Source organism: Struthio camelus, chromosome 16 (genome assembly GCF_040807025.1).
Source record: "Struthio camelus isolate bStrCam1 chromosome 16, bStrCam1.hap1, whole genome shotgun sequence".
NCBI classification, from domain to species: Eukaryota; Metazoa; Chordata; class Aves; order Struthioniformes; family Struthionidae; genus Struthio; species Struthio camelus.
The window spans coordinates 15,952,297-15,972,747 of record NC_090957.1 but is presented as its reverse complement, the minus strand read 5'-3'; the positions used below and the strand labels follow the sequence as shown (position 1 = coordinate 15,972,747).

The window sequence follows — 20,451 nt, the reverse complement described above, 5'->3', positions numbered from 1 at the left end:
CCTGATTCAATCCAAAGTGAATGCATCCCTCAGCCTTGGGATAGATGAATTCTATAAAAAACCTTTCAGTCTCGATGCTTGGTTCCTGCTAGTGAGCATATTGAAGACCATGCAGCGCCACGGTGCTGCAGCTCTTTCATTGGCTTTGGCAAGAACCCCAAACCCTGCTGGCTCGCGGAGGGGTTACCGCTGGGCTGTTTGTCTGTTCTAGGGCGATGGTTGGGCTGTGACCCTCTCCCCGATCGGTGCCGGTTGGCTCCGAGCGCCGCAGTACCGCTGGGATGCGCGTACTGTGCCGCGGGGGCCCGCAACCCGCGTCGGGCCGGTTTGCCGGCAGGGCCGCTTGCCCCCCACCTGCTGCACGTCTCTGGGTTCATCCCCTTGGGCCTCCCCGCCACGTTCTGATGAGTTCATCGTGCTCTTTCCTTTGGCAACACACACTTTGTAGAATGGGTTAGATTATCTCGTTGTTTCTTTAATGTGAGTTTGTGCCTTTTTTGTCTCCTAATCTTCCAATACAGGCATATTGGAAATGAAATCTAATAAAATACTAGACTGAGCTTTACGCTTCCGCCTCCTTTGTTCTGGGTGCAGCAGTGTGGGGGCCGCAGAGGGGGAGCCCTGGGGGCTGCGAGGCGGTGCGGAAAGGGTCTGCGGGGGCCGCAGAGGGGGAGCCCTGGGGGCTGCGAGGCGGTGCGGAAAGGGTCTGCGGGGGCCGCAGAGGGGGAGCCCTGGGGGCTGCGAGGCGGTGCGGAAAGGGTCTGCGGGGGCCGCAGAGGGGGAGCCCTGGGGGCTGCGAGGCGGTGCGGAAAGGGTCTGCGGGGGCCGCAGAGGGGGAGCCCTGGGGGCTGCGAGGCGGTGCGGAAAGGGTCTGCGGGGGCCGCAGAGGGGGAGCCCTGGGGGCTGCGAGGCGGTGCGGAAAGGGTCTGCGGGGGCCGCAGAGAGTCCCCGGGCGGCGCCCGCGCCCCTCCGGCGCGCCTGGCGGCGCCGCCGCCGCGCCCAGCCTCGCCCCGCCCCTCCAGCGCCACGTGACCCTCGCGCGGCCCAATGAGCGCGGAGCGCCGCCGCTGAGGGGAGCGAGGCGCCGGAGGAGGCCGCGGGCCGGGGTCGAGGCCGGGGCCGCCCTGCCCCGCTCGCAGCGCTTCCCGCCGGCGGCGGCGGCGGCGGCGGGATGGAGGCGGCGCGGCGCGGCGGCGGCGCGAGGATGCTGAGGTGAGCGGCCGCGCCGAAGCCGGCGGGTGTTGCGCGCTGCTTTTTTTTCCCCGAGATAAGGGCAGAAGAGCGGTGGCGGCTTTACGTAACGGCTGGGAATTAGCGAAGCCTGTGTTTCTGCTCATTAGCGGGGAGTTACGCTAATCAGCGCTGTTACGTAGTCACATGAAATAGAGAAGAAAAGCTGCTTTTCCGCTTTGAAAACGTTGCCCCCCCCCCCCCCCCGGAGCCGCTTCAGGGCGGCTTACCGAGGGTGGTTCAGGTGCTCGGGGCCTCAGCGCCTGAGAGGGCCGAGCCGGCGGGCTCGCCCGGGGCCCGAGGGGAGCGCGTTTGTTCGCGCCGCGTCCTCCGCGGTGCGGTGTCGCCGACGGCGGGCGAGGGGAAGCCTCTGCTTAACGGAGCCTGTGAGCAGTCCTCCGCAACGAGGAAAAACGGCAGATAAACCTCGTGTTTACTTAGGGGTAGCCTAATGGTTGTAACGGCCTGTTGGGGATGACTCTCTGAGCCTTAAAAAAAAAAAAAAACAAACCACCACCACCACCCTCTCTGCTGTTGAATAATGACAGGAGCCGGTGACACCGAGTGCCATCTTTTAAAAATTGTTTGGATTCAGGAGCTGATCTGTGGCAGGCCCGCTCAGGGCAGCGCTCTCGTGGTGCTGAAGGCTTCTGCTACATTGGGAGGGGATTCGCAGGTGTTTTAAGATGCCGTGGTGCTGAGTACGGAAGGAGAGGATAGCTTGAGCAGCCACCGATCTGTTGGTAACGGGTCTGTTTGTGGCATCAAGTGAGAACTGGAATTGCTGTAGTCCTTTCCTCGCCGCAGTTAGCTCTTGTATGGCCTTGTAAAGCACTAGAGAGCATCGGTAGGCCTTTGGGATGGCATAATGCCACAGGATCTTACCTACTCTACAGGTACCTATATATCCCTAACTGTTAAGTCTTTCCTGCAGACACGGTCATAACCGGCAATGAAACTGAATCGTTAAGGATGTTCTTGAAATTTTTACAAATATTCTTCTTCTGGTGCAAATTTGAGCTCTGCAGTCTTTCTTGTATTCTTATTAGTAGTGTAGGTATTGGGAGAATTTAATTTCTGTCAGTAATGACTGATAACTTCAATATTGTTTGACTTTTGACTTCTCGGGTAATTGCCTGCAAAAATTACTAATTGGAGAGAATTCCCAAGCGATACATCTCTTTGATGATAGCATGAGATCTGCAGCCTACATAATTTTTTCCTCTAGAAATTTATTTTAGGGTCAGTTTACTGTACTGTAGCTTTTGGCTGACTTCAGTGTAGCCTTATAAAGGGAAACTATTGATGAGAAAAATCGTGGCTCACTGAACTAGTTTGGAGCTTAAGGTCACTTTCCAGTTCTTCTGTGTACTTTGTGTCACCTTGAGCAGACCCTTGATTGTAAGGGGGGATAAAGGTACTGCCTTACATAATGGGTGTGTTGTAGGGATTAATTATTTAACCAGATGGAAGTGCTTATAGGGCCTTTACACAATAAATGTAAAGTGAATCCCTTTTTAGAAGCTGTGATATAGAAAATACTGTTTTAAAATGAAACAGTAGGTAAGTTATGTGGCAAGAGTATGTTTCTGGAAGCACTCAAGAGGAGCAGTAGGTTTGTTTGGTTTTGGCCTGAACTGAGTGTTTGTATGCTGGGAAGCTGGAGATTATATTTCTGCTAACCTACAAATGGAAGCACATGATTGATTCAAATCAACAATAAATTCTTTTAAATCTTAAGCTTATAGAATTAACCACATTAAATCTATTAGAAAAAAATGATTCAGTGTGTGAGGCAGGATGTGACTGCAGCTTTTGTAACAAGCTGTTGAATGTGGTGGTAGTGCTACAGTTTTTTCAGCACTGCTGCATCTGCATTTGTCCTGGGTTTGAAGCAATGCTGAATTTCATATGAGTGAAAGCTTGATTTTTCGAGACCCTTAGGCATCTCGCTGTTTGTTTTATACTTGGGATTTTAATGCATTGGTCCTTTGGAATATAGCTGTTCTTTCCTTCTGAGCAAATGGCATCCTTCAGTAGTGAAGATGCGTTTCAAGAGTCATCAGCCCTCTCCCTACATGATTTAGAAAGCCTGCACAACTTCCGCAGCCGTTCTGCAAGTTTCAGCAGCGCGGGGTCCAGTGGCCGCTTGCAACTCCGTCAGCGAGTAGCCCAGCTTATGGCTTGTGTAGAGGACATCAGCTCAGATGATGAAATTCATGAAGAAGTATCTCGCACTCTAGATGAAGCTTTCCTTATCTGGGGGAAAAAGCTGAAGGACAAGTGGCAAGAATTCAGGTTTTGTTCCTTCACTAACTGATTGTTATTTTTTATACTAGCTAATAAATAGGTTTCTAATTGGCCAAAAAATGACAGAAAATCTTTATTTTCTTTGTTTTCTGTAGACAGAAATTCTGTCAGAGAAGTTAGATGCTCTTCAGGTTACTTATCACACAAAACCAGTGCTAGAATTTAAATGTGAATTTTTTTTTTTCTTTATTTGTAGACTGCACGTAGTTACCTGGAATGTGGGCACAGCTTCTCCACCTCCTGATGTCACTAGTTTACTTCAGCTCAATTCACTGGGCCCAGCTATGGATATGTATGTTATTGGGTAAGTATATGTTGAAGAACTTGCTTTGTTAGTTTACTGCAAAGCCGATAAGTTTCAACAGCTTACTGTCAGCTTGGGGAGAACTGTGCAATGTGAATAACCTTCCAGGAGGTGGTTGAATACTGTCGCTAACAGAAGATGAAGGTTAGAGTTAATGCCAAAGAACAGAGATGATTTATAGCAAGCGACTCTTCTCCTCTTTCTGATGTTGTTTCATATGACAGAACACAGAATATCTTTTCTTTATCTAAGCGCATAGAATTAAAAAATATTTTGGCTGCTGTGGTCTTTGTTGGCAAGTAGAGAACATGCTCGTTTTGATAGGGAAGTTATCTGAAAATCAGTATGTTTTAAAGAAATGGATGCAAACTAATTAGGTAGAATCTGTGCCCTTTTGGATTTGCGTCATCTTTTAGTGAAACTGTCATCTTTTCCAAACTTACTTGAATATGTCAAGATGTGTTCTTTGTCATCGTTTACCTGGAGTTTGGTATTGTCTTGAACTCTGACTGTGTGCGTACATAAGCTCCTTTAACTTAGCTTTTCTTAGTGTTAGACCTGTGGATGGGTTAAACTGCTTGTAAATGAGAAATTGAACAGCGTTAAGAAATTTCTCGCTTAGGTGCAGAGAGGTCTATTGGGATGTTGTGGTTTGTGTTGTGATAAGGTTCTATGAATTCTGTTAAAACCCGATGATCCGGTGCGAGTAATTTTCATGTGTTCAGCTTACAGGAGGTGAACTCAAGGATCACAAACTTTCTCTCTGACTTGGCATTTGATGATCCTTGGAGCATTTTTTTCATGACTGTACTGTCACCGTTGGGATACCTCAAGGTAACTGTTTACATCTCTAAATATTACAACAGTGAAGGAAAATGTCTTCCTCGGCTCCGTTCAGACTTTTTTTTTCCTCAAACTGAGATGTAAAAAACACCATCAACACACATCTTTTACAGGTATCAATCATTTCCATAGGTGCATGTATGTTAGAAGTGATTCTCTGCCAGACTGGTGTTCTCTTGGTTTGTTGGTAAAGGCATTTTTAGGTTTTTTTTTTTCTATTAATAGTAGTATCCTTAATGTTTAGCAGTAAAAATTGGACACACAGAATTTTATTTCGTGTTTGGAATAGCTAGGTAGTTTTGATGCTTTTGCAGATGGGATGACAAACAGCGAGGAGATGTTTGTTCAGGTATGCGTGCAGTGGCTAATGCAAGTGGTGTAGAACCATGTGATGAATACGAAAATACTCCTGTTTTAATGAGAATACATTCTCAAGGAACAGAGTTTACTGAACAAGATTACTTAAAGTGAAATGTGATGTAAAGTTGCAGTCTAACAGCATATTTCTTGTGGCCACAATATCTCTGTCTTTCTCTTGTTTGTAGAAATTTTTTTTGCTCTGTGCAATATTTGGGAACTGTAATGTGATGCTTCTAATGTAGTCTCCTTAAGTACCTGCTTTCACTATAAGTATCCCAAGCAATGGCAGTGATTTTCATTAAGATTGGTAAGGTTTCTTCTTCCTTTTTTTATTTTTTTTAATTAATTTGTTTACAGGTGAAAGTAAATTGCTTAAACATAGAACAGGAGTATAGCAGGTGTATAGATTTTTGAGGACTTTATTAAGGGCCTAGAACATTGTATAGAAAGTTTAAACAACAAGATTTTTGACAATATATGGGACACAAGATCAAATAAAACACTAGGTATTTTAGTGAAGGAAACAGTAAATTCTCCTGAATTTCTCTAATAAATTAATATTAAAAGCCTTTTCAATGTTGTAGCAGTTTTCTAAATTATTTCAGGGTGATTTTGCTGAAATTAATATATTATCTGCATGCTAATAAGACTCATAGTTGTTCCATTCTTTTAACCGTAACTAAACAAAAATGTAATTAAATCAAATAAAGGACCTATTGGAAGTTTAAAAAAAAAAAAAAAGGGAAAGAAAAACATAGTTCATCCTAGTGTAAGATGTTGCTGGTAAACTTTCAAAATATGGCCACAGGATGATAATCAGGCCCTGTATACAGTTAAAATGAATTCCCTATGGTATGCATGGCTGAGTGAATTTCTAATTTGTAGATGCAGAGCTTAGGATGCACTAGTGAATGGATGCTGCCACCTAATGGTTTTCAGCAAGATTTAATTAGCTCCAACAAGAGACCTGGGTCATTGACATGCCTTCCCTTACTGGCAGGCCAGGTCAAAATCAAAATGGGCAACTAGGAGAGCCAGCTTTCCAGATGTGTCCTAGCATAAGCTTTTTTAAACAGAGGAACAGTTAAGTGTTCTATGTTGACCTTGGATGAGGTTGGATGTAGAGGGGTCATAGTCCTCCTTTGGATGTTCTGTCACTTCGCTAGCAGGGTCTGTTCTTGGAACATTAGGTTGTTGGGATCAGTCAGTTTTTTCACCATAAGCAGAGTCATGTCTCTTCTGTGAAGAGGCTTTGCACGATCTGGCACTACATGTTGGTGGGACTAGTGTAAGTCCCAGCAAAGGAGGGAGCCATTGTGTTTTGATATTCAAGGCCTGCAGAGGGAGGAGGTTTTATAGTGGACGGTGGATCTTGAGTTATGTTTAGGGGCTGGCCCGCAGCAGAAAAGAGTGGAACGTAGCAAATAGACTTTGAGCTTTGGAAAACTGGAAGACTTGAGCCGCAGACTGGATCTCCTCTTTACCTGTCATGGTCTCTAATGGGACTGAAAGATCTTGGTATCTCCTGAACTTAATTATGGAAAGGAGAATACAGGTTATACCAAATGTCTGATCAGATACAAATATTTATGTATTATAAAGTAAATTGTGATCCATCATTTAAATATACTAATGGTATGCATTTTTTTCGGACAATGAAAACAGTAACATATATCCTACAATCATTTAATTGTTTTGATGTAGAGGCTAAGAACGAATGAATTTTGTAGTAAATTTTCGAGCGAGATAAGGACTTGTTATATAGTCAGTGTTTTTCTTAGTATCAGTTTTTATGCTAATGTAGTCTTGCTGTTAGTTCATCAAATATAAAATTGAACTATAACATCCGTGTTTTAAATAGACTCATTATCATTAAAACAAATATTTAAACTGAATCTTGTGTCTCATGCTAGCAACATCCCAATAACATATTCTTTAACAAAGATCATCTTCATTAGGCTATTTCTATACCAAAAAAAAAAAGTATCTTAAAGCAAAAACAGTGTCATACATGCTCCTTAAGGATCTTTCTTTTGGAAGTAGTCAGTAAATCAGCTTTTACAGGCATTGCAGCAAGAGTTGCTGCTGTTTACAGCTTGTTATTTCTGCAGATGCTTAGAAGTAGCTGTTGTGCCTTTTAGATATTTTTAATGGAGTTCAGAACAGTCAATTATGTGCTGAAGGATGTTTCTATTGGAAAAGCTTTCTTGTTGGAGGACTTGTAGGTTGGTGCTGTTAAGATTATGGCTGAAAAATCAAGGATTTGTCTCTTCATGAACAGGATGCTTAAAGAGAGAAACAATAGGCTGATGAGACAGAAAAAAGGTCTTTAAAGACTTACTGTGTGGACAAATACTCATGTTTTGAGGTCAACTTCAGATTTGTAATATAATACAGTAATGTTAATTAGTTGAGAGACTTATCAAAAATTGTTCATAAGCAAGTCTACCGTGAGAACTTATGCTTTATAGCACCGAAATGTGTCTGCATGTGTTGTATCACAGTACTGATGTCAGGCTTGCCAAGGGAATTGCATGACTTCTGGTATGGCATTCTTTATCTAAAAGCTTCTGCAGAGTAGATCCAAGGAATTCCAGAGATATCTGTGGAAGTGACCCTGTCTTCTGTTTCTGTTCCAGCTCTCCTCTGTTCGCATGCAGGGATTGCTACTTCTAATCTTTGTGAAGTATGTCCACCTTCCTTTCATACGGGACATTCATACCCAATATATGCGCACAGGCCTCTATGGATACTGGGTAAAGAACTATCTGAGACTTAATTGCTTTGGTTACTTAATGCTTATGTTGGTGCGTGCCTCTAAATAGCCTTGTGGTGGGAGAGAGGATGTATGGTTTATTTAATAATGAATAAATTGACAAGCCGTATGTGTCTCACTTAGTTGAACCTTGTATGCAAGTGCAGTACAGACCATAATATTTCACCAATTTATTAGCTGAAATACAGCTATTACTTGCTACTTATTTAGATTTAAATGAACACAACTGTTTCCTAAATAGCAAGATTAAAAATGGTATAGGTAATGTTAATAGTTGCGTTTGCAAGTGTTGATTGCAGTTTCAGAGAATACTGTTAACCTTCCATGGCAGGGGAACAAAGGAGGAGTTACCATTCGCATGTCCCTCTATGGTTATACAGTTTGTTTCATAAACTGCCATTTGCCAGCTCACATGGAGAACACAGAGCAACGATTGGATGACTTTGAGAAAATTCTGGAAATGCAGTTTGAAGGAGAGAATGTTCCAAGTACCCTGGATCATGAGTGAGTTATTCTGACCCTATTCTGTCTGTGTTGTTTTTGTGTATACTTTCTTAATTTGTGGCTTTCTGCACTGAAGAGCTTTGGCTTTGGACTTTTCTCCCATCAGTTTTATTTTATGTGTCTGTTCGATGTGGTCCCTGAATCCTGGGGGACCAGGCTGGAAACGATAACCTGAAAGATGGAGGTCTATTTTGCAGCAGTGATCTCTTCCCATCTCAAGTTATACTGAATTTGTTAGCACATGAATTGCAGATGTTACGGAGGCATGAAGAGCTTTAGAAGCTAAAGCCCGTTTATATCAGAAATCTTTTAGATCACTGGGAGATGTTTATCTTCTTCCCTATTTTTGTGTGCAGATATGTTGTATTTTGACCCATTTTTATTCCTGTTGAAACTTTAGCATCTGGCTGAGGGCTTCTCGGCCTTTAAATGCTTAATTTATAATTTCTGTAGCTATATGAATTATACCTACCTCAGATGTCTAACCTGGAAAAAACAAAAAAAACAAAAAAAAACCCCTCATTTAGGCCACTAGTTGAGCTCTTGTTCTTTAATTCTTTAATTGTGTCGGAATTATTTATATGTTATGTTGCTGCATGTGCAAATTCCCTACATCATGCTGGAGTCTAAAAGTGATAGTAACCCTTTCTAAAATGTTTCTAAGACAAAACTTTTATGTTTGGATTAAAAAAAAAATTATACTAATAAAACTGTCAGGCCAGATGCATCCAGAATAAATATGTAATATCACTTCCATTGCTAATGGGTTCATTAAAATTAGGTAAATATGTATGAAACATGAATTTAAAAATCATTTCTTTTCCTATCTCAGTACAAGTTTTTGATATTTCAATTTAATGGTTTTCATTTTCTTGGTAATGCCCATGCTAAAAGTGCCAAATCATGTACAATCGTATTACAAGAAGAAATTATAAACAGCATTGAAATAAAAATTTTCTTTCCAGAAGATCAAGTTTGGAGCATGCACCCCTGAACAATATTTCAAAAGTATGAAAGTTAAAAGAGAGATTCCTTTTAAAAGAAAAGGCAGCTTTCCTATTGCCTAAAACATTGCTGATGTCATGCTCCAACGCTTATTAATAATGACTTCCATTTCTGAGAATTACAGAACATGCAGTATGTATCCCTGCTTTCTCAAAGCACTAAACCAATGCTCTAAATTAGTTGATTAACATATCCAGCTGGTGTATAGGTCATGAATCTTGGGAATGATTTTACTGACTGTTACTGGGACTACTGTTTAATACTAAATCTTTAGAGATGTAAGTCATTAGGGGACTTGGGACGGGATAATACCCGGTAATGTGCAAGTGGCAAGAATGCAAGACAGTCCACTTTCTATTTCAGTTCCTTTAAAATTGTTGTTTAGTAGGTTATTCGTCTGTAAGTTTATCTGTAACTACTTAATATTTTTGTTTGTGCTGTTTGGATTAGGTAATATAAGTGATTAGAGCTCCTAAGTAGCGTGATGGCTTACGTTCTGTTGAATTCTTCCAATTTTTCACTCTTATGTTTATGGATTCCTGTAAAGCCTTTTTTTTTCCTCCTCTCCTCCCTTAAGCATTCTCTTCTGGTTTGGAGATCTAAACTTCCGGATAGCAGATTATGGCATACATTTTGTCCGAGAATCGATAAATAACAGACGTTATAATCTACTGTGGGAAAAGGACCAGGTATGTTGTGTGTGTTTGGGGGTTGGGGGGGGAGGCTGTTTTATTTATTATTATTATTTTATTATCTATAAACACAACACAACATTATTGTCTCTTGTATTTCTCATTTCTATTGAAGAAACACAAATTCAGAGCAGCTTTGAGCTGGAGCTGATCTAGCTGTTTGCTCTCTCACTTCAGTCATAAGCAGGACCATATAATTAATTGCAAACTTGTTCTACTTTTTTTTCATTTCATACTCATTTCAAGTGCTCATATATGACTGAAGCTTTCAGTGAACTTCATGGCTTGTGAATTGTTCCATGCCTTGATTTCGTCTCCTTTTTCCTTCATCTAATAATTATTTTTTAAAAGAGAAGCTGATTCTGGAATTGGTTTTGCGTAGAACTGCAACAAAACTTCTAAACAGATCACGTCAACTGTTCTGGCAGTAGCAAAGAGACCTTCTAAATTTTGTTGATGTGTTGTACTTACTGAGATGTTGAATTCTTCTTGGAAGATGCTTTCTCAGATCCTTTCCTGATTATCCTTTAAGCTCTGATTTTTTTTTTTTAATGTTACTTTTACAAGCTATTCTTTATTAAATATTCTTTTATATAAACACACTATTTCTGCAGTTAAATATGGCAAAGAAGAAGGAAGCATTTCTTCAGGACTTCATAGAGGGTCCTTTGCAGTTTAAACCCACCTACAAGTTTGACCTTTATTCGGATGTATATGATACGAGGTAAAAGCACAGTAACATATGTTAAGATATGGAATATTAGAACGAACCAGGCACTTGAGTAAATATCACATTGCAAAGCAAACCTAAACTTTCCTTAATTTATAAGATAACTGAGGCTGTTGAACTCTTATTCAGTGTTCAGATCTGAATAAATGAATGTTTCTGGCTGAAGCAGCCTGGGTCTGCTGATTGTGTGAGGGAAGTGGGAGTGGCTGAATCATCACAGCTGCTTTTTTTTTTGGGGGGGGGGGGGAGGACTAGATTATCAGAATAAGCTCACGTTTGTTTAAACACAGTAATTCTTGTTTCCAGAGTTTTTTTTAAATATCTGAGTTATGTTTTTCTCTGACTGTAAAGTTTATTGTTAAGTATGAATCAAATGCTTCAGCGGAAGAATAAGCTCCTGGCCAAACAGGGGTTTTGTACTGATCTTTTTCTTTATTTCCAGAGAGCAGAAGTCCCTGTTTTGGTTTAAGTAAGAAGATAACTTTTTGGATTTCATAGATTTATAAATCTATTTCAGAATCAAAACAATGCTCCTTCTGAGCTTTGGATTTGATTTTTGTGAAATATGTGAAAATCAGATAACAGCTGATTTTCTTCAAGGATTTTCTGAACCTGTCAGAAAGCTGTAGTGTTATCTACTCTGCTGTTGCACTTAATCTTAGAAATTTACTAATTTGGATTCAGAGACTTTTTGCTGTCTAATTGAGTGTGAACAGATATAAAGGGACCAGCAGTAAATACAGTTGACAAATAAATAAACAAAATATGCTTATGCGTGCTATGTGCGTTTTGCTGTTGTTAAAGCTAGCAGAGGTATTTTGGTTGGTTGGAGAGTGATGAACAGATTTCAAGGCACTGGGATCTTCTAAGCATCCTTGCAAAGTTTGCTTTATATGAAGCAGACAGTAATGTGTTACCTTTGGTACTTTTTTTTCAATGTGGCTTTGAGATTTTTCTTTCCCATCTTATATGCCATTTTCTCTGAAGTAGCAAGTGTATTAACTTAAGCTGTTGTTTTGGTATTTTCTTGCACAGCAGAGCAGACATATGGCAGCTCGTAAAGATTTCTGTCGGTTTATATAATTACTGAAGTAAGTGGGTATGTCCCCTTAGTCATTTAAAAATCTTTCCACCTTATTAAAGGTGAGTCAAACATATGTATGGGAAGGGGTAAAAGAAAAAGCATGTTGAGCATTAAACTAAATGGCATTTCCAGTTTATGATGATTTTAATATTCCAAGTTATTAAACTGACAGTTTTCCTTACACATCCTGCTCATTAACTTTTATAATTCAATCCAGTCCATTCTAATTCCTCTTCCATAGGGTATGATCTTTTCTCCATTTCAATTTGAAGTGATACATCCATACAGAGGGTTGCTGTTAAGTCTTCCTCCCACTACAGAGAGAACCACGAAAGGCTCATGTCTTCTGTTGTTATTGATATGGTATAAAAGGAAACTCTGAATTATGATTGCAGTTTGATGTGTAGCACAGTTGCAGACTACAGGCATACTTTTCTTCGTTAGGGGATTTAAAGCCTTTTCTTATGCGGCAACAATAGTTTCAAGACTTGAAATACAGGCTAGTACGGATTAGAGGAACTTGAAATAAAACGTTGCTGTGTCATCTATGATTAGTATAAATGACATAAGTTTGCCCAATTTTAGTTACTAAAAGCAACTTGTTCTAAAAAAAGTTTTGGATAAGGAAGTAAATATCATTCAGACTCTTTCTACATCTTCCTTAAAGTTATGTCCCTTTCCTGAGAATGACTAGGCATTTGAAGTTTGGGGCAGTTGCTGTATTATCTTGGTGTCCTTGCATGTTTTTATGGTGTGTTTTAGGAGAAAGTATCATGTCCTGTACAAAACTTGACTAACACATGGGAATGCCCCTTCTTCCCTTCATTTTACTCCTCTCTCTCAGAAATCTGTGAAATTTATCTCCTATAAATGGAGCTGAGTTCAAATTAAGGAAGTCTCGGTTGTGAAGCATGGTAAAGAGCTGTAAAATGAAGCTTGGATGCGATTGCTTTCTTTTATTAATACATGTACCTGACAATCTTTCAACTTTGAGTAGATTTTGCACAGTATTCTTAGCTTCTGACAACTGTTTTTCTACTCATTTTACTTTTATTTTGCGCTCTTACAGTGAGAAGAAAAGAAAGCCAGCTTGGACTGATAGAATTCTGTGGAGAGTGAAGAATCTCTGCCAGCATACATCAAAAGAAAGTGAATTATCTGAAGAACAGACGATATCTGTTACTTTGAATAACTATATCAGTCACATGAGCTATGGCATCAGCGATCACAAGCCTGTTACAGGAACTTTTGGGCTTGAGGTGCTGTCCTGCCTTAACTCTTTAAAGCTAGTTCGTTCTACTAAGCTGGTTCTCTAAACTTTGTCAGTCATAGTCTCAGTGTTTTGTTCTGATAAAAATGAAGACCAAAATTGTTTTCAGGCTATTTCCGTTCTGTTAAGAGTCCCACAGCAGGTGTTGTAGAAAATTAACTTGTAAGAGTAACTGAAAGAATAACAGAGTTGATTTATTTTAAATTTTGTTTTCTGTTCTAGATGAAGCCTCTTTTATCAGTTCCTTTTGTCACGTTGAATCCTGAGGGTGAATGGAGCGCTGAACATGATGTTCTAATCAGCTACTCTGCAGTGCCCGAGTTCCCTAGCAGTGCTTGGGACTGGATTGGACTTTTCAAGGTGATGTTACCAGCGCATCGTGACTCTTTACAGTAATGAAGGTGGTGAATGTGACTGGAGGAGGTAGTTTTCTGGCACAGGACGTTGCGATTCTTGCAAATGTAAAGCTCACCAAAATGGTCTTATATCCTTGATAGTTGATGTTTCTGTATGCTGAGAGTTTAGTTCCACAAAGATGGACACAGGCTTTTTCACTCTGTGCAAGATGCTCTGCTAAGTATAAGTCGTGCATTATTTAAGCAAAATGGTAGGTAGAAGCTATGGAAAGGAATAGTCCTTCCCAAATGCTGCAGTTCAAAGATTTATACAGCAAAAAGAGAACGAGAATGAAAGGAAGGCGGTAGAAAGATGAAAGAACAGCATTCACATCCTCTCAGATATTGAAGGTTCATGCATGCCCCCAAAATATTTTGATTTTAAAAATGAAGTGTTTTAATTAGACCTTCAATGAAGTAGTAATCATGCCTCTCATAGCTTTGAGTTTTTCATGTAGTATATGTTTGTCCTTCAGAAAGCTGATGGTTTGCATCTTTCTTTGCAGGTGACATTCAAGCATGTGAATGACTATGTCACTTATGCTTGGGTAAAAGACGATGAAATTTCTTCTAACAGTGACAGTAAACAAGTAATCCAATTATATATTTCTTTCTAGTAGTTTCTTATATAGTAGCCTTCAAGATCTGTTTGTTCCGTTTCTGCTTCCCCCTCTGGGTTCTATATCCCCCTTTTTCCCACCCAAAGCAACTGGGAATGATATTACTGTTTGTAATCCCTCTTGCTATTTCTCCTTTATTTTTGGGTAGCGCAGCATAGTTTCTCAGGTCTGCTGAATTGCTTGGGGGAATTGATGAAATAACACTTTATTCCTGTAGTGTCTCTTCATTGTATAAAGAACTATTGTCATTTTAATCCATTTTGTATTTTGGTTTAATTTTACCACCAAAATGAGCAACTGGCCATTTACCATCTGATTGTCACAGTGGCTCAATGTATCTTAAGTATTTGTTGTATGGTTTCCATTACAGTTGTAAATACCTAAAGTAACTAACACAATTAGTAAGAGATATCTGATGCAGCTAATGATACAGGTTCCTTAGACTTTTTATTATTTTGGCTGTTAAGAGTCTTGACCCATTTTTAAAGACTGCCGACTTTCTAGTAGTGGTTAACTAAAGCAATTAAAAAATCTCAAACAACTTTTATCCTTATCTTGAATACAAATGAATTATTTCCAGAGGTATTTGTCTGAACAAACAGAAGTAGAAATTTAATTTTGAAGGCAAAGTCAGCAGAGGAGTAGATGAGATTTTTCCAGATAGTCCTTTAAAAGAAAGCAATTCTCTCGTTAGGAATTGTGTCAGTCAACCAGTTTATAACAAGAGCTCCAAACGTCTTTTGTCAGTATTCTTAACCTCAAAATATCTCTGAACTTTAAAAACTATGAATGTTGTTTTAGCAGGGTACTGTGGGCGGCAGTTTAGGGACCATGGGTCTTTAGGGTAGTTCAAAACTGAGGTTGCAGGTTTTCCTCCACTCTCTCAACTAACAGCTTATTGCCACCAGGAGGCAGTTCATCTCTCTGTCCTGCTTGTGTGGTCTTGCCGTTTCCCTCAAACGACTGTGGCTTTTTTCTTGTTTCTTACTGAACAAATTCAGCTTGCTAACATGGTGACAAATATTCACTCTTCCATCCCTGGCTTAGTTTTCAGATGGTTTAGTGGGTCATCTCAGTTGCCCTCCCCTCTGTACAGGTCCATCTGTCTCTTTGTGTCAACTTCTTAAATAAACGGGGAAAAATAGCACACAGAAAAAAGTGGCCAGTATTGTAGAATAATTCTGCCAGGGTAGTTTTCGGTGGAGTCAAATGATCTCCATTGTGGATGGAGGGGGGACAGAAGAAATACCTCACCCCCTTTCTAAAGTAACAAGCTGGTAGATTGGCTCAGCCGTGCCATGTAGCCATGCTATGTAGCCTTATCCTAAAGCGTAAGGAGGTTCCTAGGGATGGGTAATACTTCATTAACCACTTCGGGTAATAACGTTACTTCTGTCCTCTTCTTAAAATTATGTTTCAAAACTGGCTTATTTGTAAATACTGCATTTTATGGTGTCCTGAATGAATGTTTTTTGCAAGTTGCTTTCTCTGTGCAAATAGTCCATTGCCTATTCTTTTTCTTGTTGGTAGGTTTACATGAATGCTGAAGAAATACCTGATATGGGAGGAGAATTTGTGCTTTGTTATTATAGCAATAACATGCAGTCAATAGTTGGTATCAGCCAGCCTTTTCAGGTAATTGGAAGCTTTGATTAATGATGGTATTTTTTTCTTTCCCTTTCATATGCGTCTGAACATAGGTGTGTGCAACTGTGTTAATCCTGGGGGAGGTTGCAGCCATAATCGCAAGAAGGATATGCACTGACTAACACCCAGTAAAAAAATTTGCTGATATGCCAGAAGACTCTTAAGTAGCTGTTATGGCAACACATTATTGTAATGAAATAAGGCAGGTTTCTCTCTCTCAGCTTTCTTTTTTTGGAACTTGAGTCTCGGTCAGTTAGGTCCCTAGTTCCTGTTAAGATAGTAACTCAGCTTAATTTAAAAAGCCACCAACTTTTTGACAGGTCATAAGTGAGCCCTTTGCGCTCTCTTCTGTGGTAGATTTGCACAGAAGTGCTTCCTGTATATTTAAATGATTAAATTTGAGAAAGAGGGAACAGTTGAAACTCAAGATATTTGCTTAACTGGCATCTTTGCTTAATTTCTGAAAGGGTGGCTTAACCTGGACAAACGAAATGAAGTGACCAGTCATTGCTGCTTCTACCCAAGCACTTTTTGCCAAAATTGTTTTGTTTGTGCATAATTTTCCATGCTACCGTGACTGTGCTAGTGTGTGTGACCATCCAGAATGACTGAAATATAAGTTCTGCACTATTCTTGGGTGAAGGGGCTTTAGGAGACTCTCCAACCCTATTACCTTAGGGAGTACAATACTGGAGATTATTGGGCTGGTAAAACTCAGTGATACCGTTCATACTTTTCGTTATGTATTAGTGAAAAAAATGGCAGAGTCCAGTGTTTCAGCTGTCTCCAAGCATAAGATGTCCCACAGACTCTGCAGCATAGTTATCAATGGTATGTGGATACAATGCACTATATGAATATAAGAAATGATGTTAGTCATTTGGAATGCCTTTTTTCTTCCATGACAGTTAATATTTTTATATCAGAGTTTAATGTTTTGTTACTAGAATTGTTTTTAAACATCATAATTGCTGCATAGACATTTCAATTTTATCAGCAGGTACGTAGGACATCTTCATATAGTGATATATTGACAGTACAGAGCAACACAGAGTTTCCAAACGTTTGTGCTATATTTAACTCTTTACAACTTTTTTTTCTTCTAGATTCAGCCAAACAGAACATTAATGGAAAAGGATCTGGCACAGGAAGAGATCAGCTGGATGCAAAAACCTGACAATCTGGAATCGCATAATGAATTTTGAAGTCAGAAAAGGCATTTAGTGGTCCTGATTCAGGAGTCAGAGATGATTACTTTCTTTGTCTTAGTAATTGTAGGCATTTCCTCTTAGAAGATGGAGTGAGGTAGTGCAAGGGTCCCACGGGTAGGGCTATTCAGGAATTTTATAAGCTCATAGAAGATAATTTATTGTGAAAACAAGTATTTTTATTGTTATGATGAGAGTAACTCTAATCTTGCACTGGATGGGAACTGTAAAAATAGCACCTAACGAAACGCTCTATGGTTTAAGATGACAGATGTTTCTAATCCAGTGACTTTAAGTAAGTTGCATTCCATAACATTTTGGACCTGCTCCTTTACTTTTTTCTTGAGGACGTTTTATTAGCAATACAATTCAGAGCTGTAACCACTTAATCACTGGTTTCCAATGTTTGAGTTTAACTGAAGTTATTTAAAAAATTATTTATTAGATACAGTTATCTAGCTTATTTTAAATTTTTGTTTGACTTTTAAATGTAAGCTATTTACCTTTTGGGAAACACATGTGACAAGTCACATGAAAACAAAATTTTCAGAGCATATAAATTTTCCTTTGATAGTAGAATCCCTGTTCTTCTGCCTTACTTCTCAGTTACAATTCTTGCAGGATATTCCATCTTTAATTCTTCCAGATTGTGATATAATTATCAAAATACACTTTCTCTGATTTTTGAATTTTTCTTTTATAAAACAATTTATATAGCAACTTGTCTATTCCCTTTCTCCCTCTGATTAAAAAAGTAAACACTCTTACACGAGTCACTGACTTGGAATTAAACCAAGATCATATCTTTCAGAAAGAAATGTCTCATGTAAAGAAATGATTTAGTACAGGTGAGCAAAGTAGTTCAAGAAGCACTTGTCAAAGAGCTAAGTGATCGTGATACTGTCCTTGTTTTCTGCTGTCATGTTGTATTTAGAAAGCTAAAGCCACGTTTAAGTACTTCCAGGATACCATTCTGCCACGTAAACAATTGCTACACTTACTATAGAGATGACATGAATTATAAATGGAGAATTTAAATGGAATAAGCTCTTTTTTAATGACATGATCCATGTCATAAAATTGTAAAGCTCTTCAGTTCAAAGCAATCAGTCTGCAAAATTTCTGTTTTTCCAGAGGTGCTTATACTTAAACGTGTTGTGTACATTTGAGGGTGGAGGTAGAATAAGAAAAATCAAGTAATTAAAAAAAAAAAAAAAAAAGAAAGGTAGTTAGCTTTAGAAATGGTTTTGTTTGATAAGGAAATGGAGGTCTTTGAAAAGGATGGGAGGTGGCTCTGAATGTCCCACAAAATCTCAGACTGCAGCGCTGAAAAAAGAGCACAGGTTAGTCTCCCATGTTCTAGATAACATAGCTTTCCGCTGCCTACCATGTATGGTAAGTAGGGTTAGTTACTAATCACTGTCTTGTCAGTTATGAATGGAAAAGAGAAAGTTCAGCTCGAATGGGAGAGAGGAGCAAATATCATTGGTGTGTATGTTTAGAAGTGTTGCTTGAGAACTGAATGGATTCCTTTTCGCTCACTTTCTCAAAGCCTTGGTTCTTTTAGTTGGGATTCTTTTGAAAGAGAAAGTGAGCGCTCTGTGATACTTGTTTTGCAATGACTTCCTTAGACAATTTATTGCATAGGCTTCCAGGGTCTGAGAGCCTCTGTGTTAGGGTTTCCACAGTATACAAACTGGTTAGTTTTGTTGCAATTTGGAGTTTAAGAATGTCTAGCTGCTGTAAATTTTAGTTGTATCTTAGCCTAATGCTTGGTATTGAGAATTGTTTCTAGTCGTCTGTAATGATGGCAGGTTTAGAGGGTACTGTGTTCAGTGCATGGATTAAAACTATCTTGAGGCTTACAGCTTATACAGTCTTATTACACTTTGGAGCAATATTTGAAACCATTTTCATATTTGTATGAATCTCACAAGTTTTTGTTTTGCGCTAAAGCTTTCAGATACTTTACTTTTCATGGGAATTACGTCTTCAGACAAATCCCTCCTGAACTGCAAATAACCTACAGTTTTTGAGTTCTTGCTCTGTTTCTGATATTACTTGTATGATTGTATTACCATGTTCCATGCAAGGAGATTCCAGTGGAGAGCTCAAAGATGAAAGAATTGTGGTCTTTGAATTCCAGACTGCAGCTGGTGACTTGCTGTGGACCAGGATCCAGTTTCTTCTAATTGGGGTGCATCTGCCATTCATGCACAGCTCAGAGGGGGAGTCATACAGCCATGCAGAGGCACTTTACATGGGGAAGAAACCCAAGCTCCTTAATGTTGCATGGGAGCTGATAACCTTCTCAGTCACTGGAGACAGAAGCTGCGTTTTGTAAAATAATCCTTTGCACCGCAGGACTTCACTGAAAATGCCCACAGCAGCTGTGATTAAATCTGCTTGTGTGTAAGTAGGACACTGCACAAAACTGTATACTCCCTTCTTTAGTATTGTGCACACAGTAGCAGTCTTAAATATTGTTTACTACTGTTACCTATGGTAGCTTTTCAAAGTATTCCGTGACCTCTTACAACGCAATTTCTGATGAAATTTATCTTTCTTAAAACACCTGTAATTAGATGTTATAATCACTGGAAAGGTTTTAATTCCCATGTGTTTTCTTTTCATGTACCACTGAAATAAATCCTGGCAGTGAACTGTTCTACATGCTTCTATTAATCTGAGAAAAATGTATTGGGGAGAAGAGGGGGAATTCAGTCTATGCATGATAGCAGTTCTCCGTGTGGCTTTGGTGCTTTTTAAAATGCAGATGTGTTTGCGTTCTAAAATACTATTGTATCAGTAATAACATATTTGGTAGGACTTTGGACTGCAGAAGAAGGGCCAAAGACAAAGTAGTTTTTCTTTTGGACAAATAAAAATCTTTCACTTAAATGAGTTTAGTATTTAGTGAAACTAAATGATGTCATAAGCTTCTGTTTTAGATCTTTTCTTCCTTGAAAAGGTGTCTGAATACACTGAAATAATAGCATGTTTACTTCATTGGGAATAAATATAGCTCCTCTTGCTCCCCCCCCCCCCCCCCCCCCCGCCTTGTTCCCTGCAAGGGTTACTTTCAATAATACTGAATTCTGGAGTGTATATTACTAACAGAAGAAAACTGTTATTTCGTAACTTTTTTTGCTGTAGTAAATTTAGATCTTTGAACTAAGCAGGTGCTTTATTGCAGGAGATTGAGCCTGTTTCCATGTGAGTTAAATTTGAACTATATTTCCTGTCCTTAGTCCAAGTGCAACTCTGCTTATACCAGTGGTCTTGTTTGCGCTTGCGCGGGGACGAATCTGACTGTATGTGGTGGTTCTCTGTGCCTTTTCTTTCCCTGAGAAACTATAGCAGTGTTTGGAAACTCTTCTCTGTATGAAGTTCTGTACAGACTCATATTTATTGTTTATGTTAATGCCCGTCACAGTACTTCTCATCTGTGATAGAAGAATCTCTTCTGTTAT

At 39.5% G+C, this 20,451-nt stretch overlaps 1 protein-coding gene across 4 annotated transcripts; it reads left to right on the top strand.

Annotated features, from left to right (window-relative positions):
* The first annotated feature begins 1,069 nt into the window (after positions 1 to 1,069).
* INPP5K (inositol polyphosphate-5-phosphatase K) lies at positions 1,070 to 19,646 on the top strand. 4 transcript variants are annotated; one of them, XM_068909577.1, is made up of 13 exons: positions 1,070 to 1,212; positions 3,737 to 3,844; positions 4,570 to 4,678; positions 7,687 to 7,803; positions 8,155 to 8,327; positions 9,910 to 10,021; positions 10,639 to 10,748; positions 11,197 to 11,223; positions 12,908 to 13,097; positions 13,331 to 13,468; positions 14,010 to 14,093; positions 15,654 to 15,758; positions 16,877 to 19,646. In XM_068909577.1, the coding sequence occupies exons 1-13, from the start codon at positions 1,172 to 1,174 to the stop codon at positions 16,973 to 16,975; spliced, it is 1,413 nt and encodes a 470-aa protein (XP_068765678.1). In that variant the 5' UTR covers positions 1,070 to 1,171; the 3' UTR covers positions 16,976 to 19,646. The 4 variants fall into 4 exon arrangements, with proteins under 4 accessions (XP_068765678.1, XP_068765679.1, XP_068765677.1 ...); XM_068909576.1 differs by lacking the exon at positions 1,070 to 1,212 and adding an exon at positions 3,239 to 3,528; XM_068909578.1 differs by lacking the exon at positions 11,197 to 11,223 and having other exon boundaries at positions 1,080 to 1,212.
* Positions 19,647 to 20,451: the final 805 nt, after the last annotated feature.